Here is a 20,126-nt window from a genome sequence, read left to right as displayed (position 1 = left end):
TACAATAATGGCGCTTTCTTTTTCTCTTACAACTTCATCGTTCCAGGAATGGTTGGCCCTGCAGTTTTCCTGATCGCGGCTGGATTTATAGGCTGTGACTATTCTTTGGCTGTCGCGTTCCTAACCATATCCACGACACTGGGAGGTTTTGCCTCTTCTGGATTTAGCATCAACCATCTGGACATTGCTCCTTCGTGAGTACACACACAGAGGTTTGCTGGGGAGGGCTTTGGTTTTGTTTTCCTTATAGTCTAGTAAAACATAGATCAACATAGTATTTGCCATTTTAGCCAGTCTTTTTGTTTTGTTTTGTTTTGTTTTTCGAAACAGGGTTTCTCTGTGTAGCCTTGGCTATCCTGTAGACCAGGCTGGCCTCAAACTCAAGAGATCTGCCTGCCCCTCTGCCTCCTAAGTGCTGGGATTAAAGGTGTGTGTTGCCACCGCCACCAGGCCCATTTTAGGCATTCTTAAGTGCACTTTTATGGCCTGAAGGACACTCTATGGTTGGTTAGCATCCCACGTACAATCTCTCAAGTTTTACATCGTCTCCAGTTGAAATTCTGTGTCTGTGAAATTAGTGCAGCACACACTAATGCCGCCTTTCCACCTCCCCTCCTCCCTGCCAGCCACCGTCTCTATTTCTGTTTACCGTGAGTTTTACTACTATACGAATCACTTTAAGTTTTTTGCTACATTTCAGTTTACACACGAGTAAATTTTCAAACCCTGAACAGCCACCCACCTCTATCCATGGCGTCCGCCTGCACACAGCAGTGACAGTGTAACTTGGGTCTGTTCCAGCTAGAATAGGAAGCTCTGGGAAGGCACATCCTCGGGAACTGCCATGGTGCTTCACACATAGAAGGCGTTAATTGAACAGACAGATGACAAAGCCCTCTTTGTCAAAGACAAAGCTGCGACTTTGGCTCCTTTGGCAGGATGCTTGCTTAGCGTTGAGGAGCTATGGACTGAGTGACCAGCACCACAGACGGAGCAGCAGCGCACACCTGAAATCCCAGAATCTGGAAGGTGGAAAGAGGAGACTCAGAAGGTCAGAGCCAGTCTGAGGCACAAGAGGCCATGTCTCTATAAATACATGAATAAGTCAGCGAACAAATAAATGAGTAAATGAATAAAAATGGGGCCAGAGGGATGGCTTAGAGGCTTAGAGAGTAAAATTATACATATATACATGTATGCATACATACATACATACATACATACATATTGTTTGGCTTTTTTTTTAAAGATTTATTATTATACAGTATTCTTCCTGCATGAGTGCCTGCAAGCCAGAAAAGAGCGACAGATCTCACTGTAGATGGTTGCGAGCCATCATGTGGTTGCTGGGAATTGAACTCAGACCCTGCGGAAGAATGGACAGTACTCTTAGCCTCTGAGCCATCTCTCCAGCCCCTTGTTTCAGCTTTTTAATGAATGAGGAAGTAGAAACGGGAGCAAAACTTCGGAATCAGCCTTGGTTGCAGTTCAAGGCCAGCCTCATCCATATGAAACCCTGTCTCAAAAAAAAACAGAACAAAACGATTACAAAGGGGTAGAACCATTGACTTGCCCAGTTGGCGTTCAGCGCATTACATGCATGTAAGCACAACTGTCTAGGACTTGGTTGCTTACTAACATCTTACACAAATGTCTTGTTTGTCCTAAACATGGTGCAGTGAGGTCAATGGGCGCTCTCGGCTTCCTTCATAGACGCTCAGGGAGATTAAGTGCCTTGTCTCGGTGCCGTGCAGCTAACAAGTGCTAAACCCATAGTCTGAACCCAAGTTCTTACTTTAAGCCCAAAACTGTTCCTACAGCGGCCCCTCTGGAAACATTCTTGGAGCCACATAGTTTTAAATTCTTTTTTCCAGCTGAGAAGATAAAAGGAAGGGACTAGATTGAGTACTTCACCCCAGAAGAGTTGGAGTACTTCATTTATTAAAAGTAATGGATAGCTATTTATTTGGGAGGAGTTGAGAGGTAGTTTTTTACCTTTGAAATACCCCAGATTGCACCAGCCAGACATCAGAGCCCTCTGACTCCTGTGGCTCCTCTGTGTTCAGTGAAGACACCGAGATAAGCCCTTGTCCTGTCTCTCAGAGAGCCCCTGAACAGACCTGACCAGGCCTGGTGACACAGGCCTGTAATCCCAACCATATGGAGGCTGAGCCAGGAGGATCAGAGAAAGTTCAAAGCCAACCTGAGCTGTGTATTGACACTCTGCTTAAATCGTTTTCAGTTTTGGGGTTTGATTTTGTTTGTTTTGTTTTGTTTTGTTTTTCAAGATAGGATTTCTCCGTGAAGTTCTAGCTATCCTGGAACTCTGTAGACCAGATTGGCCTCGATCTCACAGAGATCCACCTGCCTCTGCCTACAGCGTGCTGCGATTAAAGGCCTGCGTCACCGCTACTGTTTCAATTCTTTTTTTTTTTTTTTTTTTTTTGGTTTTTCGAGACAGGGTTTCTCTGTGTAGCCTTGACCATCCTGGACTCACTTTGTAGACCAGGCTGGCCTTGAACTCACAGCGATCTGCCTGCCTCTGCCTCCCGAGTGCTGGGATTAAAGGCGTGCGCCACCACGCCCGGCTTGTTTCAATTTTTTAAAAAGAAAGAATCTGATACCTTTGATATTATTCTAATCTGTTTTCTTTAAAACAACAACAACAACAACAGCAGGCGGTAGTGTGTACATTTTTAATTTTAGCACATGGGGAAGCAGGCAGTTGGAGGCCAGCCTGGTCTACAGAGTGAGTTCCAGGACAGCCACTGCTACACAGAGAAACCTTGTCTCTGGGAACTGGGGCCACTTCAAGTTGAAAGAGTCAGGGCTGTTTCTTTGAAAAGGGGACAGAAAGATGGACTATTTTATTAGCAAAGAGTCTCATAGTGACCGAGGCATCCCTGGCTACAAGCCTACTGAGTTCAAGATAGCCTAGGCCATATGAGAGAGACCCTGTCTCAAATTACAATAACAAACTGACAAAGAGCAGAGCTGTTGGTTTTCCCAGTTGTCAGTTATCATATACTGCTCATGTGAAAACGCCATTGCCGGTTATTTGCCAGCTTACTAGTCACTTGTACAGACATCATCCTGTGTGTCCTGAAAACCATCTAAGGGGGCTGGGGGCATGCACTTGACCCATTTCAAGGCCGTGGAAGCTTTAACCTTTACAGAATAGGAACTAAGCCTAACTACCAAAAACAGAGTCTAGGAGATGGACAGAATTTTCAAACTGAGGGTCTGGGGCCATGGCTCAGTGGCAGAGAACTTATTTAGTCTGTGCAAAGGCATGGGTTCAAGCCTCTAACACTGCAAAATATGGTGATTAATGCTGCTCAGTAAACAGGAAGGAAGAAAGGAAGAAAGAGAGAAAATCAATAATCGATCTTGAAAACGTTGCAGTTGAAACCCGTTTCCAGTTGTGTAACATGCAGGATCCTAGAGTTCTGCGTTGGCAGGATGGAGTGACCCGTCCATCTTGGCCTCCACCACAGACCCACTAACACGACTCTCCACTCTGAGCCCCATGGGTGAGTCTCTCTCACACTCGAGTCTGAAGCACCAGTCCAGTCTGTCTTCCCCACCCCCTTAGTAAATAGTTGTGGAGTTTATATGCACAGCATTTAGCACCCCACATGACACCGAGATTCGGTGCCTGCTTGTCAAGGTCAGGGATGAACCAATTAAAATTAAGCAGTTGTTGTGTGCTATAATTTTTTTCAACAAATACTAAGAATCTATTTGTGCAAGCCGTAACAGACGGGGCCTGGGTAATGGTGGGAGACAAGAAAGCCACACAAATCAAGCAACCTCTTTTGTTCAGAGCTTAATGGAACATGTCCATAATCCTAGTATTCAAAAGGCTGACAAGTCGAAGCCAGCCTGGCCTACATGGTGCGAGCCTGTTCATAAAAGCAAACAATTATGGCTGGGATGTTGAAATAACCCTGAAGCCTGAAGAAAAGAAAGAGTGCAAAGAAGTTACTGGGGTGTGGGGAGTAGGGAGGGTATTAGGGTGCCAGCTGGGTTTGGTGGCACATATCTTTAACCCCAGCATCTCCAGAGGCAGTGGCAGGCAGATCTCTGAGTTCAAGGCCAGCTCGGTCTGCACGGTGTGAATTCCAGGACAGCTAGAGCTACACAGAGAGAACCTGTCTCAACCACCACCCCCCGACTCCACCCCCCAAAAAAAAGGAAAGAAAAGAGAAACAGTTTATCTGGGGTTTGACAATGTAGCCCAGTGGTAGAACACTTCCCATCCTATGAATAAATCCCAGGGTTGGCTCCCAGCAGGAAAAAGAGCTAGTATTCCAGACAGAAGTTTACAGGAGATGCCAAAGAAATTGGTGTGTCCTGATCTGTCATAACAAAAGAGGCTTAAACAATTCAACTTCATAGTCCATCTAGCTCTAGGATGAAGAAAAACCTAACCCAGGCACTTTAATATGCTCACAAAAGTTTATCTGCACGCATACATGGGCACTTGCTCGCGCATGCACACGCACACACATCCAGAGCCCAGAAGAGAGCACTGGAAGTCCTCTCCAGCCCTCTTGCCCTGGACCTTTTGAGCCTTGGCCTAATGTCTTCGCTGGGCTGAAAGCCAGCGAGCCCCAGCAGCCTTGTTTTGTCCACTTGCTGTGAAGCTGGAGTTACGGGCATTTCCAGGGATGCCTCCCCGTTCCTCTTATCTCACTGATGCTGAGACTTTAGTTCTCACCCTCGTGGTAGCACAACAAATGCTCTTCACACTAGCCTTAGCTCTTTAGCCTTCGCAGACTTGATCTTACTGATAGATAATCTATGGAAAGTACTTAGAAGCCACTCATGGGTTTCCCAGCGGGCAGTGTCCCTATTAACATGGAATGCATACATGGTATTTTCCAAGCTCTTCCAAACATTGAAATTAAGATTTTTTTTCATTTGATTTTGAAACAAGCTAGCCCCAAACTTGTAGAAGTCCCCTTCCTCAACACCCTGTGTGCTGGGATTATGCACCACAGGTATGCACCGCTATGAGTGATACAATGATTTACCTATGGGTAGGTTTGTTGCCTGGAGCCTGGATAGATTTTCAGTTGCTATGCCCACCAGCATCTCTCACTCCAGTACCAGAGAACACTGACTGAATCTGCGCAGCGCGTATTCTCATGGCAGGCATCTGTCCTCTGTGACGCTTCCTGGCCAGGGATAATATAAATACTTGAATGGCTGCTCGGTGCTGGCATTAAGTATCTCACAGCATTCCTCTGCACTTAGAATCTGTCGGTGAAAAGGCCTGGCAGCGTTGCAGCTGGTTCCTCCTCCTGCCAAGGTGCTAATGGTTTAAAGAGAGAGCGAGAAGTACTGCCAAGGTTGTTAATTTAAGAAGTACTCCTGAGGGGAACGAGCCAAAAAGATCTTGGCTTGGTTATTATATAGTTTATGAATGGGCTTAAAGTATAAAAATATAGATGTTTGTGGATAGCTGAGTTAGACACAGCAGAATAATAATAATAATAATATCATTGTTACTATTTATTTAGGAGTCTTTCCATTTAAAACAAGAAAGCAATTTCAGGTCAGTAGCTGACAGCCTAGATGCCAAGGGTCCTAGTAGAAGTTGCAGCGCCCCACCTAGGATTGCGTTGGACTAACAAAACATCATTTCCTTCACTTGGGCCAAGAATTTGCATTTCAGTCATAGTGGCCACCTCCATAAAGCACTAAAGCCCTAGCAGGTGTATGGGTGAACATCATGAAAATATGCTTATGGTGCCATTTCCGGGACCTATGATGATCTGGAACCCTCCACCTCTACATTTTCTTACCAAAGTATCAAACTTAACTCAGGGAGCCCTCTGGAAGCCAGACTCCAGGTCCTGCTATGTGCTCAGGCTACAGGAGACACGGGATTATGTTAAATGATACATCAGCAGCTCAGTCTGTAAAAACCAGAGTTTAAGGACTATCCAAAGATCAAACGTGTCTCTTCAGTAGAGACAGAATCGTTGGCAGATGGAAGTGGTCCCTATAACAGCTTGTAGTAAGTCAGCAACCATGGTATATAATCCAAGATGTTGCACTTGAGTCCCCCTGTATAAGTCTCCTGCTCAGGACCTGACAGCTTTGGATCCAGTGTATAAGAGGGGCACTACCCTCTGTGGGACTAGGCTCCCATGGTCAGTGTGGGCAGAGTGCAGTGGTCCAATGCGTGGGCTGAGATAGCAGAGGCTGGCATGCCGCCTTGCCTTAGTCAGCGCGTGTTGAGTAAGCACGTGTGTGGCACTGAGGCAGTGGGCAGAACAGAGGAAAGGGAAGGCTGAGTTTGTAGTGAGGCTTCGTGCTCAGAGTCAGCAAGCTTGCATTACAGAACAGTCTCCCGCATCACTAACCTGGACCACAAGGAGGATTCTGTGACAAGAAGGCTTCCTGAAAGAGGGATAAAAGGAGTGGTAGGATGCCAGGATGTAGGCTTCAGGTGGCAGTTACAGTGTGAGCAAGAGGAATGCTTGTGCCAGATGTGAGCACTGGGAGCAAGAGCAGTGTGGGTCTGGAGGTATGGGTGTGCCATTCTTGGAAGCCAGGCTGGCCAGAAAGACATGCAATTTGTCTCTTTTATTTAATTAGTGTTATTCTCTGAACACAAGGTCATCTGTAACCTAGGCTGGCCTTGAACACATGATGTAGCCAAGATTGACTTATACTTCTGAGCTCCTGTCTCCACCTACCAAATAATGAGGGCACAATCATGGTTGCTGGGCTATCACAGCCTTCTGGAGATAGACATTAAACTATCCTTGTAGGCTTCTTTTTTTTTTTTTTTAAGATTTATTTATTATGTATACAATGTTCTGCCTGCATGTATGCCTACAGGCCAGAAAAGGACAACAGATCTCATTATAGATGGTTGTGAGCCACCATGTGGAATTGAACTCCAGACCTCTGGAAGAGCAGCCAGTGCTCTCAACATCTGAGCCATCTCTCTAGCTCTGAAATAACGAATATTGTTCCTGCCCGGTTTCAAACCGGGGACCTCTCACATGTGAGGCGAGCATGATAACCACTACACTATGGAAACACCCTGTCCCTGTAGGCTTCTTAATAGGAAGAATGACCTAAATTAAATTATAAACATTCTAAAAACTAGCCCAACTATATTGAGTGTCTGTAGCAGCTGGGCATGGTAGCACACATCTGTAATTCCAGCATTTGGGAGGTGGAAACAGAGGAGGCAAGAATTTGGGAGAGGGGCTGGAGAGATGGCTCAGTGGTTAAGAGCACTGCCTGCTCTTCCAAAGGACCAGGGTTCAATTCCCAGCACCCACATGGCAGCTCACAGCTGTCTGTAATTCCAAGATCTGACACCCTCACACCAATGCACATAAATTAAGATTAAATAAAATATTGAGAAAAAAAAAAGAATTTGGGAGAAACTCAGGCACCCTGAAGGAAAGGTGGCTCTGCAGTGAGGACCACTGAGCACTGGCTGCTCCTCCACAAAGTGTAGAGAATCTGAGTTGGTCCCCAGCGTCCACGCCGGACAGCTCACAACCACCTGTACCTCTAGTTCCGGGGACTCTGACATCCTCTGCACCGCCCCACACACTCACACACTCACATACACTTAAAACACATGACAGCCTTTCCAAAGAGGGTTCAAGGTGAGGGCTGGAGAAGTGGCTCAGCAGCTAACATGGACCTGTAGGTACTGCTCTCGCAGGTGACCCAAGTTCAATCTGCGATGCCCACATCAGGTGTCTCACACTTGCCTATAACTCCGGTTCTAGGAGACCTGACACCTAGCCTAAGACATACACACATATATACATAATGTCAAAATAAAAAAATAAAGAGTTTAAGGCCATCTTTAGCTACTTGGTGAGGTACAAGGTCAGCCTGTGTCTCAAGAAACCCTGCCTCGCCAGGCAGTAGTGGCACAAGCCTTTAATCCCTGCACTCAAGGAAGCAGAGGCAGGTGGATCTCTGGGTTTAAGGCCAGCCTAGTCTACAAAGACTAGGACAGTCAGAGCTATTACACAGAGAAACACTGTCTCAAAAAAAAATTGTAGCTGATGCTCTTACAAAGTCCATGCCCACTCTTGGGTCTGTACTATTTTATTTTATGTGCGTTGGTGTTTTGCCTGCATGTATGTCTTTGTGAGGGTGTCAGATCCCCTGGAACTGGAGTTACAGACAGTTGTGAGCTGCCATGTGGATGCTGGGAATTGAACCTGGGTCCTCTGGAAGAGCAGTCAGTATTCTAAACTGCTGAGTCATCTCTCCAGCCCCATCTCCCCCCTCCCCAGCTTTTTTTTTTTTTTTAATCTCTGTCACTTACACAAAGTGGACCTAACTTATCTGCTAGAACAATGTGTGAAGATTTAAGTTTCAGCAAATATGTAATTAGTGAAACAAGTGAACTGTGAAATTGTGTATTTAATAGAGTCTCATGTCTAATTACATACTTGGAAATATAAGCATATGCCAACAGTAATGAGTATATTTACCAAGGTGCTAATTAGATGATTATCTCTATATGAAAGAATTACAGACTTTTACTTTCTTATTTTTTTTTCTTGTTTATATAATTTTCAAAATTTTTAGTTCAGGGAGCTGTTAAACTAGCACTGAGGTACTGGGTGGTGATTGGGCACGTCTTTAATCCCAGCACTTGGAAGCAAAAGCAGGCAGATCTCTGTGAGTTCCAGGACAGCCTGGTCTACAAAGCAAGTTCCAGGACAGCCAAGACTACACAGAGAAACCGTGTCTCAAAACACTAAAGGGGATGGAGAATGGGGAGAAAGGGAAAAGAAAAGAAATAGTTCTATGGTTAAGTAAACTTGCTACTAAGCTAGTGCTCTGAATTTGGCCCCTGAAACACACATGGTAGAAAAAGAGAACCAAATCCCAAAAGCTGACCTTTGACCCATGCTAGCGCGCACACACACACACACACACACACACACACACACACACACACACACACTGAAAATATAAGTTAAATTTTTAAAAATTAACTTTGTCACTGGGGCCGGGTGTGATAGCGCACACCTTTAATCCCAACACTCAGGAGGCAGAGGCAGGAAAGTCGCTATGAGTTCGAGGCCAGCCTGGTCTACAAAGCGAGTCCAGGACAGTCAAGGCTAACACCGAGAAACCCTGTCTCAAAAAACCAAACCAAACCGAAACAAAACAAAGCTTTGTAACCAGGAAGTAGCTTTATTTAGATGCTGGAGATTGAAATACCAGACAGGACAACAAGCACACTGGACAAGGACTCTGCTACTGAGATGTGCCCCCAACCTATAATTTCTTTCTCTCTTTATTTTAAAACAGCATCTTAGGCAGCCCAGGCTAACCTCAAGCTTGGTATGTAGCCAAGGCTTGCCTTGATCCTCCTGGTCTTCCTTTTTCCACCTCCTGTTGCTGGGATTAAAGATGTACCCCACCATGCCCCACTACAACTGTTTTCACTTTTAAACTCCTTGTAGGTCCAGGGACAAGATAAACAAAAGTTCCCTTTAAAAAAAAATCAGCCAGGTGTGGTGGCGCACGCCTTTAATCCCAGCACTCGGGAGGCAGAGGCAAGTGGATCATGTGAGTTCGAGGCCAGTCTGGTCTACAAAGTGAGTCCAGGACAGCCAAGGCTACACAGAGAAACCCTGTCTCAAAAAACTAAAAAATAAAACCATATCACTGGCCTCCTTGCCATATGTAATAGTTTATGTGCCTTTGTGATCTTTTTTTTTTTTTTTTTTTTTTTTTAATCTAACCCAATGTAGGCAATTTTACGAAAGAATCTGCCAATGACCTACCTGCCCTAAGCTGAACCTTGCCTCTAAGGTTGATTTCTTTGCTCAGGCATAGGTGTCCCCCGGACCTTAACATGACTCCATGCACGGGTTTTGTTAAATATAAAATCCTGGTTCCGTACGTCATTTCATAGAGACAGAGTGCCTCAGCAATGGAGGAGCTGTCTATGGAGGGAGCTGCCCCATAACCCGAGCCTCTGAAACTCTCCTCAGGTATGCCGGCATCCTCCTGGGAGTCACAAACACATTCGCCACTATTCCCGGAATGATTGGGCCCATCATTGCTAAGAGTCTGACCCCTGACGTAAGTAGAAATCTTGCTTATAAAGTAAAAAGACTTTGGGGTTTCACGTCTGTATCCACTCGAGTGTGTTGTAATGGCAAAATTAGGAATTTTTTCTTTTAAATGTGTATATGGATGTTGTACCTGAATGTTATGTTTATTCACCATGTACATGCAGTGCCCAAGGAAGCCAGAAGAAGGCCTTGGAGCCTATAGACTTGTAGTTATAGGTGATCATTAGGCATCATGGGAGTGCTATTGTTAGCCACCATGTGGGTACTGGAAACCAAACCCAGGTCCTCTACAACAGCAGCAAGTGCTCTTAACCACTGAGCCCACTGTCCAGCCTTTTATGAAATTCTTTGTGACAAAAAAAAAAAAAAAAAAAAAAGTACAATAAAGTTTATGTTGAAAGCTGCTGCTTTACCGGGTGGGGATGTGGGTCAGATTGGAGTCACATGCCTTAGTAGATGGGAAAACACGCTGGTTTCAGGCTGGAGGGTGGCTCCAGTGGTAGAATGCTTTCCTGGAATGCAAGAAGCCCTGGATTTGATTCCCAGTTTTCATAGAACACTCTTTGGGGGTTAGGCAGAATAATAGACTTAAATAAAGATCTTTCCCTGGAACTCAGTATGTTGAGTAGGCTGGCTATGGAAAAACAATGCTGGCTTATCAAGAGGGTTCAGTGGGTGAAGGCACCTACCACAAAGCCTGGCTTCAGTCCCCAGGACCTACATGCATGGTAGAAGGTTAGAACTGATCCGTGACCTCTAACCTCCACACACAAGCATGTCCACATACTTTGTGAGCACACACACTCTCAAACAAAAGGGCAGCACAAAAACAAAAAAAATAAAAAAAAATTTTAAAAGGAAAGAAAAGAAAAAGAAAACAAAAGAGTAGGACTAGAGAGGTAGTGCCAAGGTTAAAAAGTACTTGCTTGCAGAGGACCAGTTCAGTTCCTACCACCCACATCAGGTGGTTCGGAACCACTTGTGACTCCTGCCCTCCTCAGGCACCTGAACATATGTGGTATACACTCACACAGACACAAATTTTTAAAATGAAAACTAAATTCTAATTAGAAGAAGAAGAAAAAAGCCAGGCATGGTGGCGCACGTCTGTAATCCCAGCACTCGGGGAGACAGAGGCAGGTGGGTCTCTCTGAATTCGAGGCTACACAAAGAAACTCTGTCTCGGAAAAACCAAAAAGCAAAACAAAAATTTTAAATATCTACTTATCTAAAGACTTAGTTAGAAAAATGGTGGGAAAGTAACATACTGGGTGAGAATATTCACAGAGCATGGGACAAAAAAATAATTTATCTGGGATACATAAAGAACTCCTGAGACATAGTGCTGAAAATAAAAAATATGTGCCACCACACCCTGCTCTTAGAGCCTAACTATTTAAATGTTGTGATATTTTACCAAACACAGTGTGTGTTCAGTTTGAAACTAACAATATATACTGTCAGGGATGTGGCCAAGTGCTTGCCTAACATTCACAAGGCCCTGAGTTCAAATCCCAGCAGCACAAAAAGAAGGAGGAAAGCGGGGCATGGTGGCACACACCTTTAATCCCAGCACTCGGGAGGCAGAGGCAGGCGGAGCGCTGTGAGTTCGAGGCCAGCCTGGTCTACAAAGTGAGTCTAAGACAGTCAAGGCTACACAGAGAAACCCTGTCTCGAAAAACCAAAAAAAGCAGGAAAAAACAGCAGTATGAAATAATACATGAAGTGCATCGTCAGGGTGAGTGAGGTGTCAGGAAATCCGGGTGAGTGAATGGCAAGCAGCCAGAGTTATCATGAACGTTTGGAGGACTGACCTGAAGGGCTGCTAAATGAAAAATGCCCCTTAAGCCAACTAGTGGTGTGTGCCTGCTGGCCCGGCGCTCAGGAAAGGAGAGAGAGGGGAGAAGGTCAGGAACAGAACTCCAGGGCAAGACCAGGGTGAGCCTAGGACATGATTGATCATCCCAAAAGCAAATAAATAGGTGAATATGCCAGGCTCAGTGTCACAAGCCTGTAACCCAGCACTTAGGGAGCAAGGACAGGGCTACAGAATGAAAGCTTGTCTCTGGGAAAGAAAGGAGGAAGGGAGGAAGAACGGAGACAAGGGAGAAACTTAGCTCTGTGAAGACAGAGGGCGTGAGAGACATGAGGAAAATGCAGCTTAGCACATATTCAAGACACTGACCTATCTGAGCAGCTGTTACCCACTCACAGAGCCGAACACTGGCCCTCACCATTCGCTTTGCCCGAGCTTTTTATAGAAACCGAGTCATCAGTCCACACTCTGTCTGTGTTCGTTGCTCGGGTCCAAATTAGTATAACTGGTTCGTCCTCATTGTCATTTGATACCGTACTGAAGAAAGGTTCCACCACGCTGCTGCAGATGGGTGTTTGCTTTGTTCCGATCCACAGACACTTCTGAATGATACGTCTGTTCTCACAGCCTTGCGATGTCATCATTTATTATACAAACACCTTTCCTTTTTTTTTTTTTTTTTTTCACTTGCATTTTTCCTTCCTTGTTCAGAACACTATTGGAGAATGGCAGGCCGTTTTCTATATCGCTGCTGCTATTAACATGTTCGGTGCCATTTTCTTCCTGCTGTTTGCCAAAGGGGAGGTGCAGAATTGGGCTCTCAGCGACCACCATGGACACAGAAACTGAAGACAGCGAGTAATAATTACTGTATTTTTATTTATCATGTAAACTGAAAGTGCCTTTGGTATTTTAATGTGTGAACATTCTATGTGAGAAAAATAGTGCTTGTATTCCATTTTTAAAGTAATCATGAAATGTTACTAGTTCCAAGATTATTTAAAATGAGCTATTTTTAATTACTACGAATATATCTGCCAAACCTTATACTGGATTCACATACCTGCCTTCTAGTAAGGCAGCATGATATAAGATAGGGCTTAAGAAATGAAGCTGAAGCCAGGCGTGGTGGTACACATCTTTAATCCCAGCACTGGGGAGGCAGAGGCACTCGGATCCCTGTGAGTTCGAGGCCAGCCTGGTCTACAGTGCAAGTCCAGGACAGCCGAGGCTACACAGAGAAACCCTGTCTCGAAAAACCAAAAAAGAAAGAAAGAAAGAAAGATCCAGGCATGGTGGTGCACACCTTTAATCTTTAATCCCAGCACTCGGGAGGCACAGGCAAGCAGAACTCTGTGAGTTCGAGGCCAGCCTGGTCTACAAAACAAGTCCAGGACAGACAAGACTACATAGAGGAAACCCTGTCTTGGGAAGTAAATAAATAAAGCAGAAATGGGCACACACACATGTACATTTGTTTAATTAAATGAGATAAATCATCTCAGGTCTTGTTAAATACCTGGTTTCATCTACTTTCCTCATAAAAATTGTTGTCCAGTCTCCCTGACACACAGATCTCAGTAACATCTCCATTAAGCTGCCAGCCACTGTGAGAACTGGCCTGGCAAGTGGACTGGCGGATCGGTGCCCAGGCAGCTGCCAAGCAGTCCTCCTGGCTGCAGAGCTGGAGTGCCCCGAAATTATCAAGGAGTGGCTTCCAAGTGTAGGGCCAATGCCAAGTGTTTGGCTGACACTCTTCCCCCCCGTGGCTGTCAATGTGTAGATAAAGCCCCAAGTGGACTAGAGCAGTGAGATCCACAGCTACTGTCTTGACTCTGCCAGCCTGCCCTTGGCAGCACCCAGGCCTGATTCCTGGCACGTGATCTACAAAGCAAACCCATGATGCCTGGTCAGCCACAGATAATGCCATTCTTGATTAAAATGTCCTGCATATGAGTCAGAATATAGATTTTCACATTCGGTTTTTCTAGCTACAATAGAATGTTTCAAATGCTTTAATTTTTTTTTTCTTCAGTCTGTCTTGATTTATGATTCTGAATACAGTTTAAAGTGAATTTCGGGGCCAGGGGTTTGGTTCAGTGGTAGAGCATTTACCTAGAATAGTGTTCCATCCAACAGCAAAATAGAGGTAAAGGGCAGAGCACCAGTAAATCACCTTTACCCTGCTTCCTGAAACCACCTTCTGCCAGCCTTCCCCTGATCAGTGCCGCCTGGTTGTTGGGCATCCTGTAAGAGTGCCCTGGTACACACCTTTAGTCCCAGCACTTGGGTGGGGGAGGCACACAGATCTCTGTGAGTTCCAGAACAACCAGGATGTTACGCAGAGAAACCCTATCTCGGAAAAACAAAATAAACAAACAAGCCAAATTAGTCAAGGAGTGAAAGCCTGTCTTATGTTTTATTGTGTCTATCCCAACACTTACCTATCACATTTTAACTAGCACTCGGCTAATGGAACATTGTATAAATATGTTTATATAAATTTATTTTTAAACTTGTAAATATAGATTAAGTTGTCGTGTGACATGTCTTTTATAAATCATCAAAATAAATCTTTTTGCATTAAGTGTTTGTTTTTAATCTGTTTTCCTTTATGTGTGTGGTATGGGTGTTTTGTCTGCGTGTACACCTGGGCAACACCTTCATTCTTTGCTCCCCAAGGAGGCCAGAAGATGTCATCAGCCCCCCCAAGAACATAGGTATGAGTGGGGGTGGGCTGCCGTGTGGGTGCTGGGAATTAAACCCAGCTCCTCTGCTAGAGCAGCCGATGCTCTTAAAGTCCGTGTCATCTCTCCAGCTCCCTCTCCGTTCATACCCGTATCTGACTGTTCTGTCCACAGGACTGTTTTACATCTCTTTTGCGTCCTCCCTCACAGCATTCTTCCAGCTGTGAATGCACCAGGTGGGAAGTGAGACAGCATCAAAAATCTATGCTTCCTGGAGATGGAGCACGGACGGCACTTGCTGAGCACGCATGAGAGCAGGGGTGGGGCTCATCCAGAGAAATCTCTCTTGCCATCTTTCTGCCCTTCCCAGTTTTGAAGAAGACCCAGTCTTATTTCTCAAGAGCCTGCCAGCATAGGCTTCGTGGTTCACACCTTTAATCCCAGCATTTGGGAGGCAGGAGCAGCAATTCAAGGCCAGCCTGGTCTATAGAGTGAGTTCCAAGCCAGGCAGGGCTACATAAAGAAACCCTGGGGATGGGATGGAGAGAGCAGGATGGGATGTCACACCAGAAGTCCCAGTGTTCTGCAGGTGGAGGCAAGAGAATCTTGAGTTCAAGGCCAGCCTAAGCTACATATTGAATTTTAAAAGTTTAAATAAAATACATATCCACTTCACTGATACATCCATCCCTACTTCCTCTAAGGACTCAGTTCAGTAATTCCTCTTAGCTGCTTCTGTCACTGACTCTTTTTTTTTTTTTTTTTTTTTTTGGTTTTTCAAGACAGGGTTTCTCTGTATGTATCCCTGCCTGTCCTGGACTCACTATGTAGACCAGGCTGGCCCAGGGGTTCACCTGCCTCTGCCTCCCGAATGCTAGGGTCTCTTTTAAATCTCTCTCTCTCTCTCTCTCTCTCTCCTCTCTCTCTCTCTCTCTCTCTCTCTCTCTCTCTCTCTCTCTCTCTCTCTCTCTCTCTCTCTCAAAAAATACAGGTCTTCTCTAGACTTGAAACAAAAATATAAAAGTGTCCTGGGAACATGAATAATCAATATGTGGAATATCTCTAGAATTATAGGAAAGAAGAAATGATGACTACCTGTGTGGGGAGGCAACAGGCCACTAGGCTTCAGGCAGGCACAGCATGCAGAAAGCAAGCGTTATGTCTCCAGCTGCTCTAGGGGCCCCCAGGTTCTCAGCTGTCCACTGGACATCCCAGCTGTTGTCCTCCTGCACCTGGAACTAGCAAAAGCCAACCTCGATCCTTTAATCCCTGTCAGAGAAAAAAACGGCCACCCAGCCACATTCCTTGTCCCTTTTCCCAGGCATCTGGAGACGTTTCCTGTCCTTCCTCCCTGCTCTTGCATCCCCAGGCCCAGGTTAACCACCTAGCTTTCACACTCCACATTGCTTTTACCTTGTTGCCGACCCCTAAGAATCTATGGCTAGGGCTGGCATGTATCTCAGTGGAGGAGCACTCGCCTTGAGTGTTCAAGGCAGGTTCATTCCCAGCAACACAAAAATAAGTAACAAAAAGCTGTGACTTTTATTCCCACTGAAATGGATAAGAATGGGTCTAGCCAGGCATGGCTCACACCTTTAGGTGGGTTTATCTCTGTGAAGTTGAGGTCCATCTGGTCCACACAGTGAGTTCCAGGACAGAAAGAGACCTGGTCTTAAAAAAAAAGAAAAAGGAAAAAAAGGAAAGAAAGAACAAAGAAAAACAGCCTGACAGTTGAGACCTTGTCTCAGACAACAACAAAAAACTTGTGACAATTACTAGTTTTGTGTGTGTGTGTGTGTGTGTGTGTGTGTGTGTGTGTGTGTGTGTGTGTGTGTTTTGTTGTGTTTGTTTTTTAGAAGTGTTGTTTTTGGGGTTGGGTTGTTTTTTTGAGATGGTCTCATATAGCTAAGGCTAGCTTCCAACTGAATTGGTAATCAAAAATGGCTGAATTCCAGACCCTCCTGTCCCTGCCGACCAAGTCCTGGGATTTCTCCCAAATGCTGGGGTTGCTCACATACCATCAGGCCCCATTGGTAAATGTTTCTGAAAGGGTTTAGGAAGGGCTTAGTTCCATATAGTCAAGACACTTCGCTAGCTATGTAGCCATATTTATTGGGCATTCATTTTGCACTAGGCAACTGTTCTTTGCTCACGGACCCAGCAGAGAAAAAAACACAAGTTCTTTTTCTTATGGGGCTCTTGTTCTTAGTAGAAAACATTTGGGGAGGGATGTTTGTTTCTTTGTGACAGGGTCTTAGTCTGTGTGTCCCAGGATGGCCTGTAACTCATTAGGTAGCCCACGCTGTCCTTGAACCCTAGGCAATGTTCCTACTCTATCTCCTAGTTGCTGGTGTTTATAGCCATGGGTCACCATGCTTGGCTTCCAAACTCTTCATAAATTGCAACTTTTGAAAACTTCCATGCAAAACTTTGTTTTATAACACCCAGCAGTGAAATACCATGGAGATGAGTTGCCAGCTGAGCTAGAAAACCAGGCTTATAAAAAAAAAATGTGGGCAAATACTGACATCAGCAGTCTCTTTCAGCCCTTGTGCCCTTCTCCAAACTTTGATCAGCTCTTGAATTTAGCACCTGTTGCAAAGCAGATCCCCTGACTCTGACTTATCTCAGAGTAACATCCCACTATTAGAAATAAAAATTCAGCCAGGCGGTGGTGGCACATGCCTTTATCCCAGCACTCAGGAGGCAGAGGCAGGCGGATCACTGTGAGTTTGAGGCCAGCCTGGTCTACAAAGCGAGTCCAAGACAGTCAAGACTACACAGAGAAACCCTTTCTCGGAAAAGAAGAAGAAGAAGAAGAAGAAGAAGAAGAAGAAGAAGAAGAAGAAGAAGAAGAAGAAGAAGAAGAAGAAGAAGAAGAAAGAAAAACTCTGCCAAAAGGAAAAAAAACAGGTCAAATTTACAATTGAGCCAGGTGTGAGGACTGACAGCAGCCTGTACCTATAATCCCAGGAGGCAGGAGGTGTGAAGGCAGGATGATCAGTCTAAGATCATTCCCGGCTACATATCCAATTCGAGGCCAGCCTGTGCTACAAGAGACCCTGTTTCAGAAAAATAAAAACTGAATTAATCTGAAGGCAGAAGGAACACTGGAAAGTAGCCTGTCTCCTCTCAGCAGAAGCATGTCACAGCCTCATACACGCAGTATGAATCCGTCACTTCCGCTGGAGAATTTAACTTTCTCATAGACAAGTAAATCTGGGTGCCTCTGCACCTCAGAGCCGCCACAGGCTGTACAGGCAGCTGTTAAGTTTTCCGTCTAGAGGAAAACACAGAAAATATTTCCAGCCATCCTGAAAAAAAAAAAAAAAAGGCCAAGATGAAAAGATGTGAAAGGCCGAGAATTTCCTGCCTTGAGGAAGAACACTGGTGATTTTCCAGGTGTCTGCTCCGAGTTGATCTGGAGGGTGCGGAGGAGGAAACAGGTTCCACCACACTGCCAGCCCCAGTGCTACAGAAGCCTTGATTGTGCAACGGACTGCAGCGACTGAACATCCACCTTGCCCAGGGCTCCCAGAGACTACCCTCTGGGCCCTAGAAGCTAAGGGAGACCTGGATCAATACCCACATGCAGACACAGAATTACATTTATAGGCTGAATCGCTATCAGGGCCATTGCATCCGTATTGGTAGAGTCAGCCCTCACCTCGCCGCCAACAGCCCCTCTCTAAAGCATTTTAGAATATCAGCAATCCGAAATACGAATTTCTGTTTCATTGAGGTTGATAGCAATCTAACTGGAAAGTCAGGTCTTTTTAATGTTTAAGAACTCATTTGTGTGGCAGCTGGGATGGAGACATGATGTTATAAACTTCCCAAACGTTCATAATGTGACTATCTAGCCAGCAGCTTTTTTAAAGAACAGAGGCACGCCGTTGCTTATTTCCCTAAGAGTCAGTCCAGGAGAGCAGGAGTGGAGGGGCACGTCTGTCACCTGCAGGCAGAGTCCGGAGGCTCAGGCGTTCAGAAACAGCATCAAGTATTTGGTGAGTTCGAGGCCATTCTAAACTACTTTGGACCCTCTTTTTAAAACCCAAGGTGGGAAAGGGAGTTAATCCAGAAGGCCTGGTCTATTACCTCAGCACTCAGAAAGCAAAGGCAGGAGGATGTCTGCAACTTTGAAAGCAGCCTGGTCTAATATGGAGTTCCAGGCTAACTGTGGCTACACAGGGAGTCCTGAGAGATAACTCTTAGGAAAGTTGTCTGTCCTAGAGAATTTACTCAGTGGTATAAGAGCTGCCAGGCTGGAAAGATGGCTCAGAGGTTAAGTAAGAGCACTATCTGTTTTTTTCCAAAGGTCCTAAATTCAATTCCTTGCAACCACGTGGTGGCTCACAACCATCTGCAATGAGATCTGGCGCCCTCTTCTGGTGTGTAGGTGTACATACAGGCAGAGCACTGTAATCAGAATAAATAAATAAAACAAAATTTAAAGCCGGGCGTGGTGGCGCACACCTTTAATCCCAGCACTCGGTAGGCAGAGGCAGGCGAATCTCTGTGAGTTCGAGGCCAGCCTGGCCTACAAATCGAGAACAGAACAGCCAAGGCTAACACAGAGAGACCCTGTCTCAAAACAAAACAATAAATAAATAAAAACCTGGCCAAGCATAGTGGTCTCTCTGGCTACTGGTCACTTCACGTCCCATTCCAGCGTTGCCCTCTGCAGTGGTCCTTTTCATGGTGTCTCATAGCCTGCAGTAAGTGCTGCCTGCTTTCTGCGCCGTGGTCTGTGTCTCACATGTGACTTCTTTCAACTCAGATCTCAAGGGCCTGGGAGCTAAGGGAAAGCGAAGCGAGAGGTCTCAGTAACACTCCTGTTCACCCGCCCGCTGGGTTAATGGATAACAGATGAGAAGAGCTTGCAACCTCTTATCAGTATGAGAGGTCACCATCTAAACTATGTAAAGAGTTTTTGTGAAGCTCCAAGAAAAAGTAATTAAAAAAAAAAGTTGTAAGGCCAGACCTTTAATCCCAGCACTCAGGAAGCAGAGGCAGACAGATTTCTGTGAGTTCAAGGCCAGCCTGGTCTACAAAGCAAGTCCAGGATAGCCAAGGCTAACACAGAGAAACCCTGTCTCAAAAAAACAAACAAAATAAAAAATAAAATGTGTGTGTGTGTGTGTGTGTGTGTGTGTGTGTGTGTGTGTGTGTGTGTGTGTGTTCTGTTTGCAAGTATGACAGAAGAGGGCATCAAATCCCATAACAGTTGGTCATGAGCCATCATGTGGTTGCTGGGAATTGAACTCAGGACCTCTGGAAGAACAGACAGACAGTGCTCTTAACACTGAGTCATCTCTCCAGCCCCTCTCTTTTGTATTTGTATTTTGTCTTGTTGAGACAGGGTCTCAAACATCCAAGGCTGCCCTTCAGTCCCTGCCCTTCCTGCTTCCTCCTTACAAATGCTAGGACTCCAGGCCTGTGCCATCAGGACACCAGGCTCCTTTATTTAGTTAAAATGTTTAGAAATTAAAAATAATAATAATAGCCAGGCGTGGTGGCGCACGCCTT

At 45.3% G+C, this 20,126-nt stretch overlaps 1 protein-coding gene across 1 annotated transcript in view; it reads left to right on the top strand.

The window, feature by feature from the left end:
* Positions 1-13,094, top strand: part of Slc17a5 (solute carrier family 17 member 5) — a 43,922-nt gene extending 30,828 nt beyond the window's left edge. The window contains exons 9-11 of the mRNA XM_051140268.1: positions 47-194; positions 10,011-10,101; positions 12,622-13,094. Of these exons, the coding sequence (XP_050996225.1) occupies positions 47-194; positions 10,011-10,101; positions 12,622-12,759 (377 nt within the window). The 3' untranslated portion in view covers positions 12,760-13,094. The remainder of the gene's footprint in view (positions 1-46; positions 195-10,010; positions 10,102-12,621) is intronic.
* Positions 13,095-20,126: the final 7,032 nt, after the last annotated feature.

The sequence above is a fragment of the Acomys russatus genome, chromosome 32 (assembly GCF_903995435.1).
Source record: "Acomys russatus chromosome 32, mAcoRus1.1, whole genome shotgun sequence".
Lineage (NCBI taxonomy): Eukaryota > Metazoa > Chordata > Mammalia > Rodentia > Muridae > Acomys > Acomys russatus.
The sequence above is the reverse complement of the archived record's forward strand: the minus strand, read 5'-3'. Positions and strand labels throughout refer to the sequence as shown.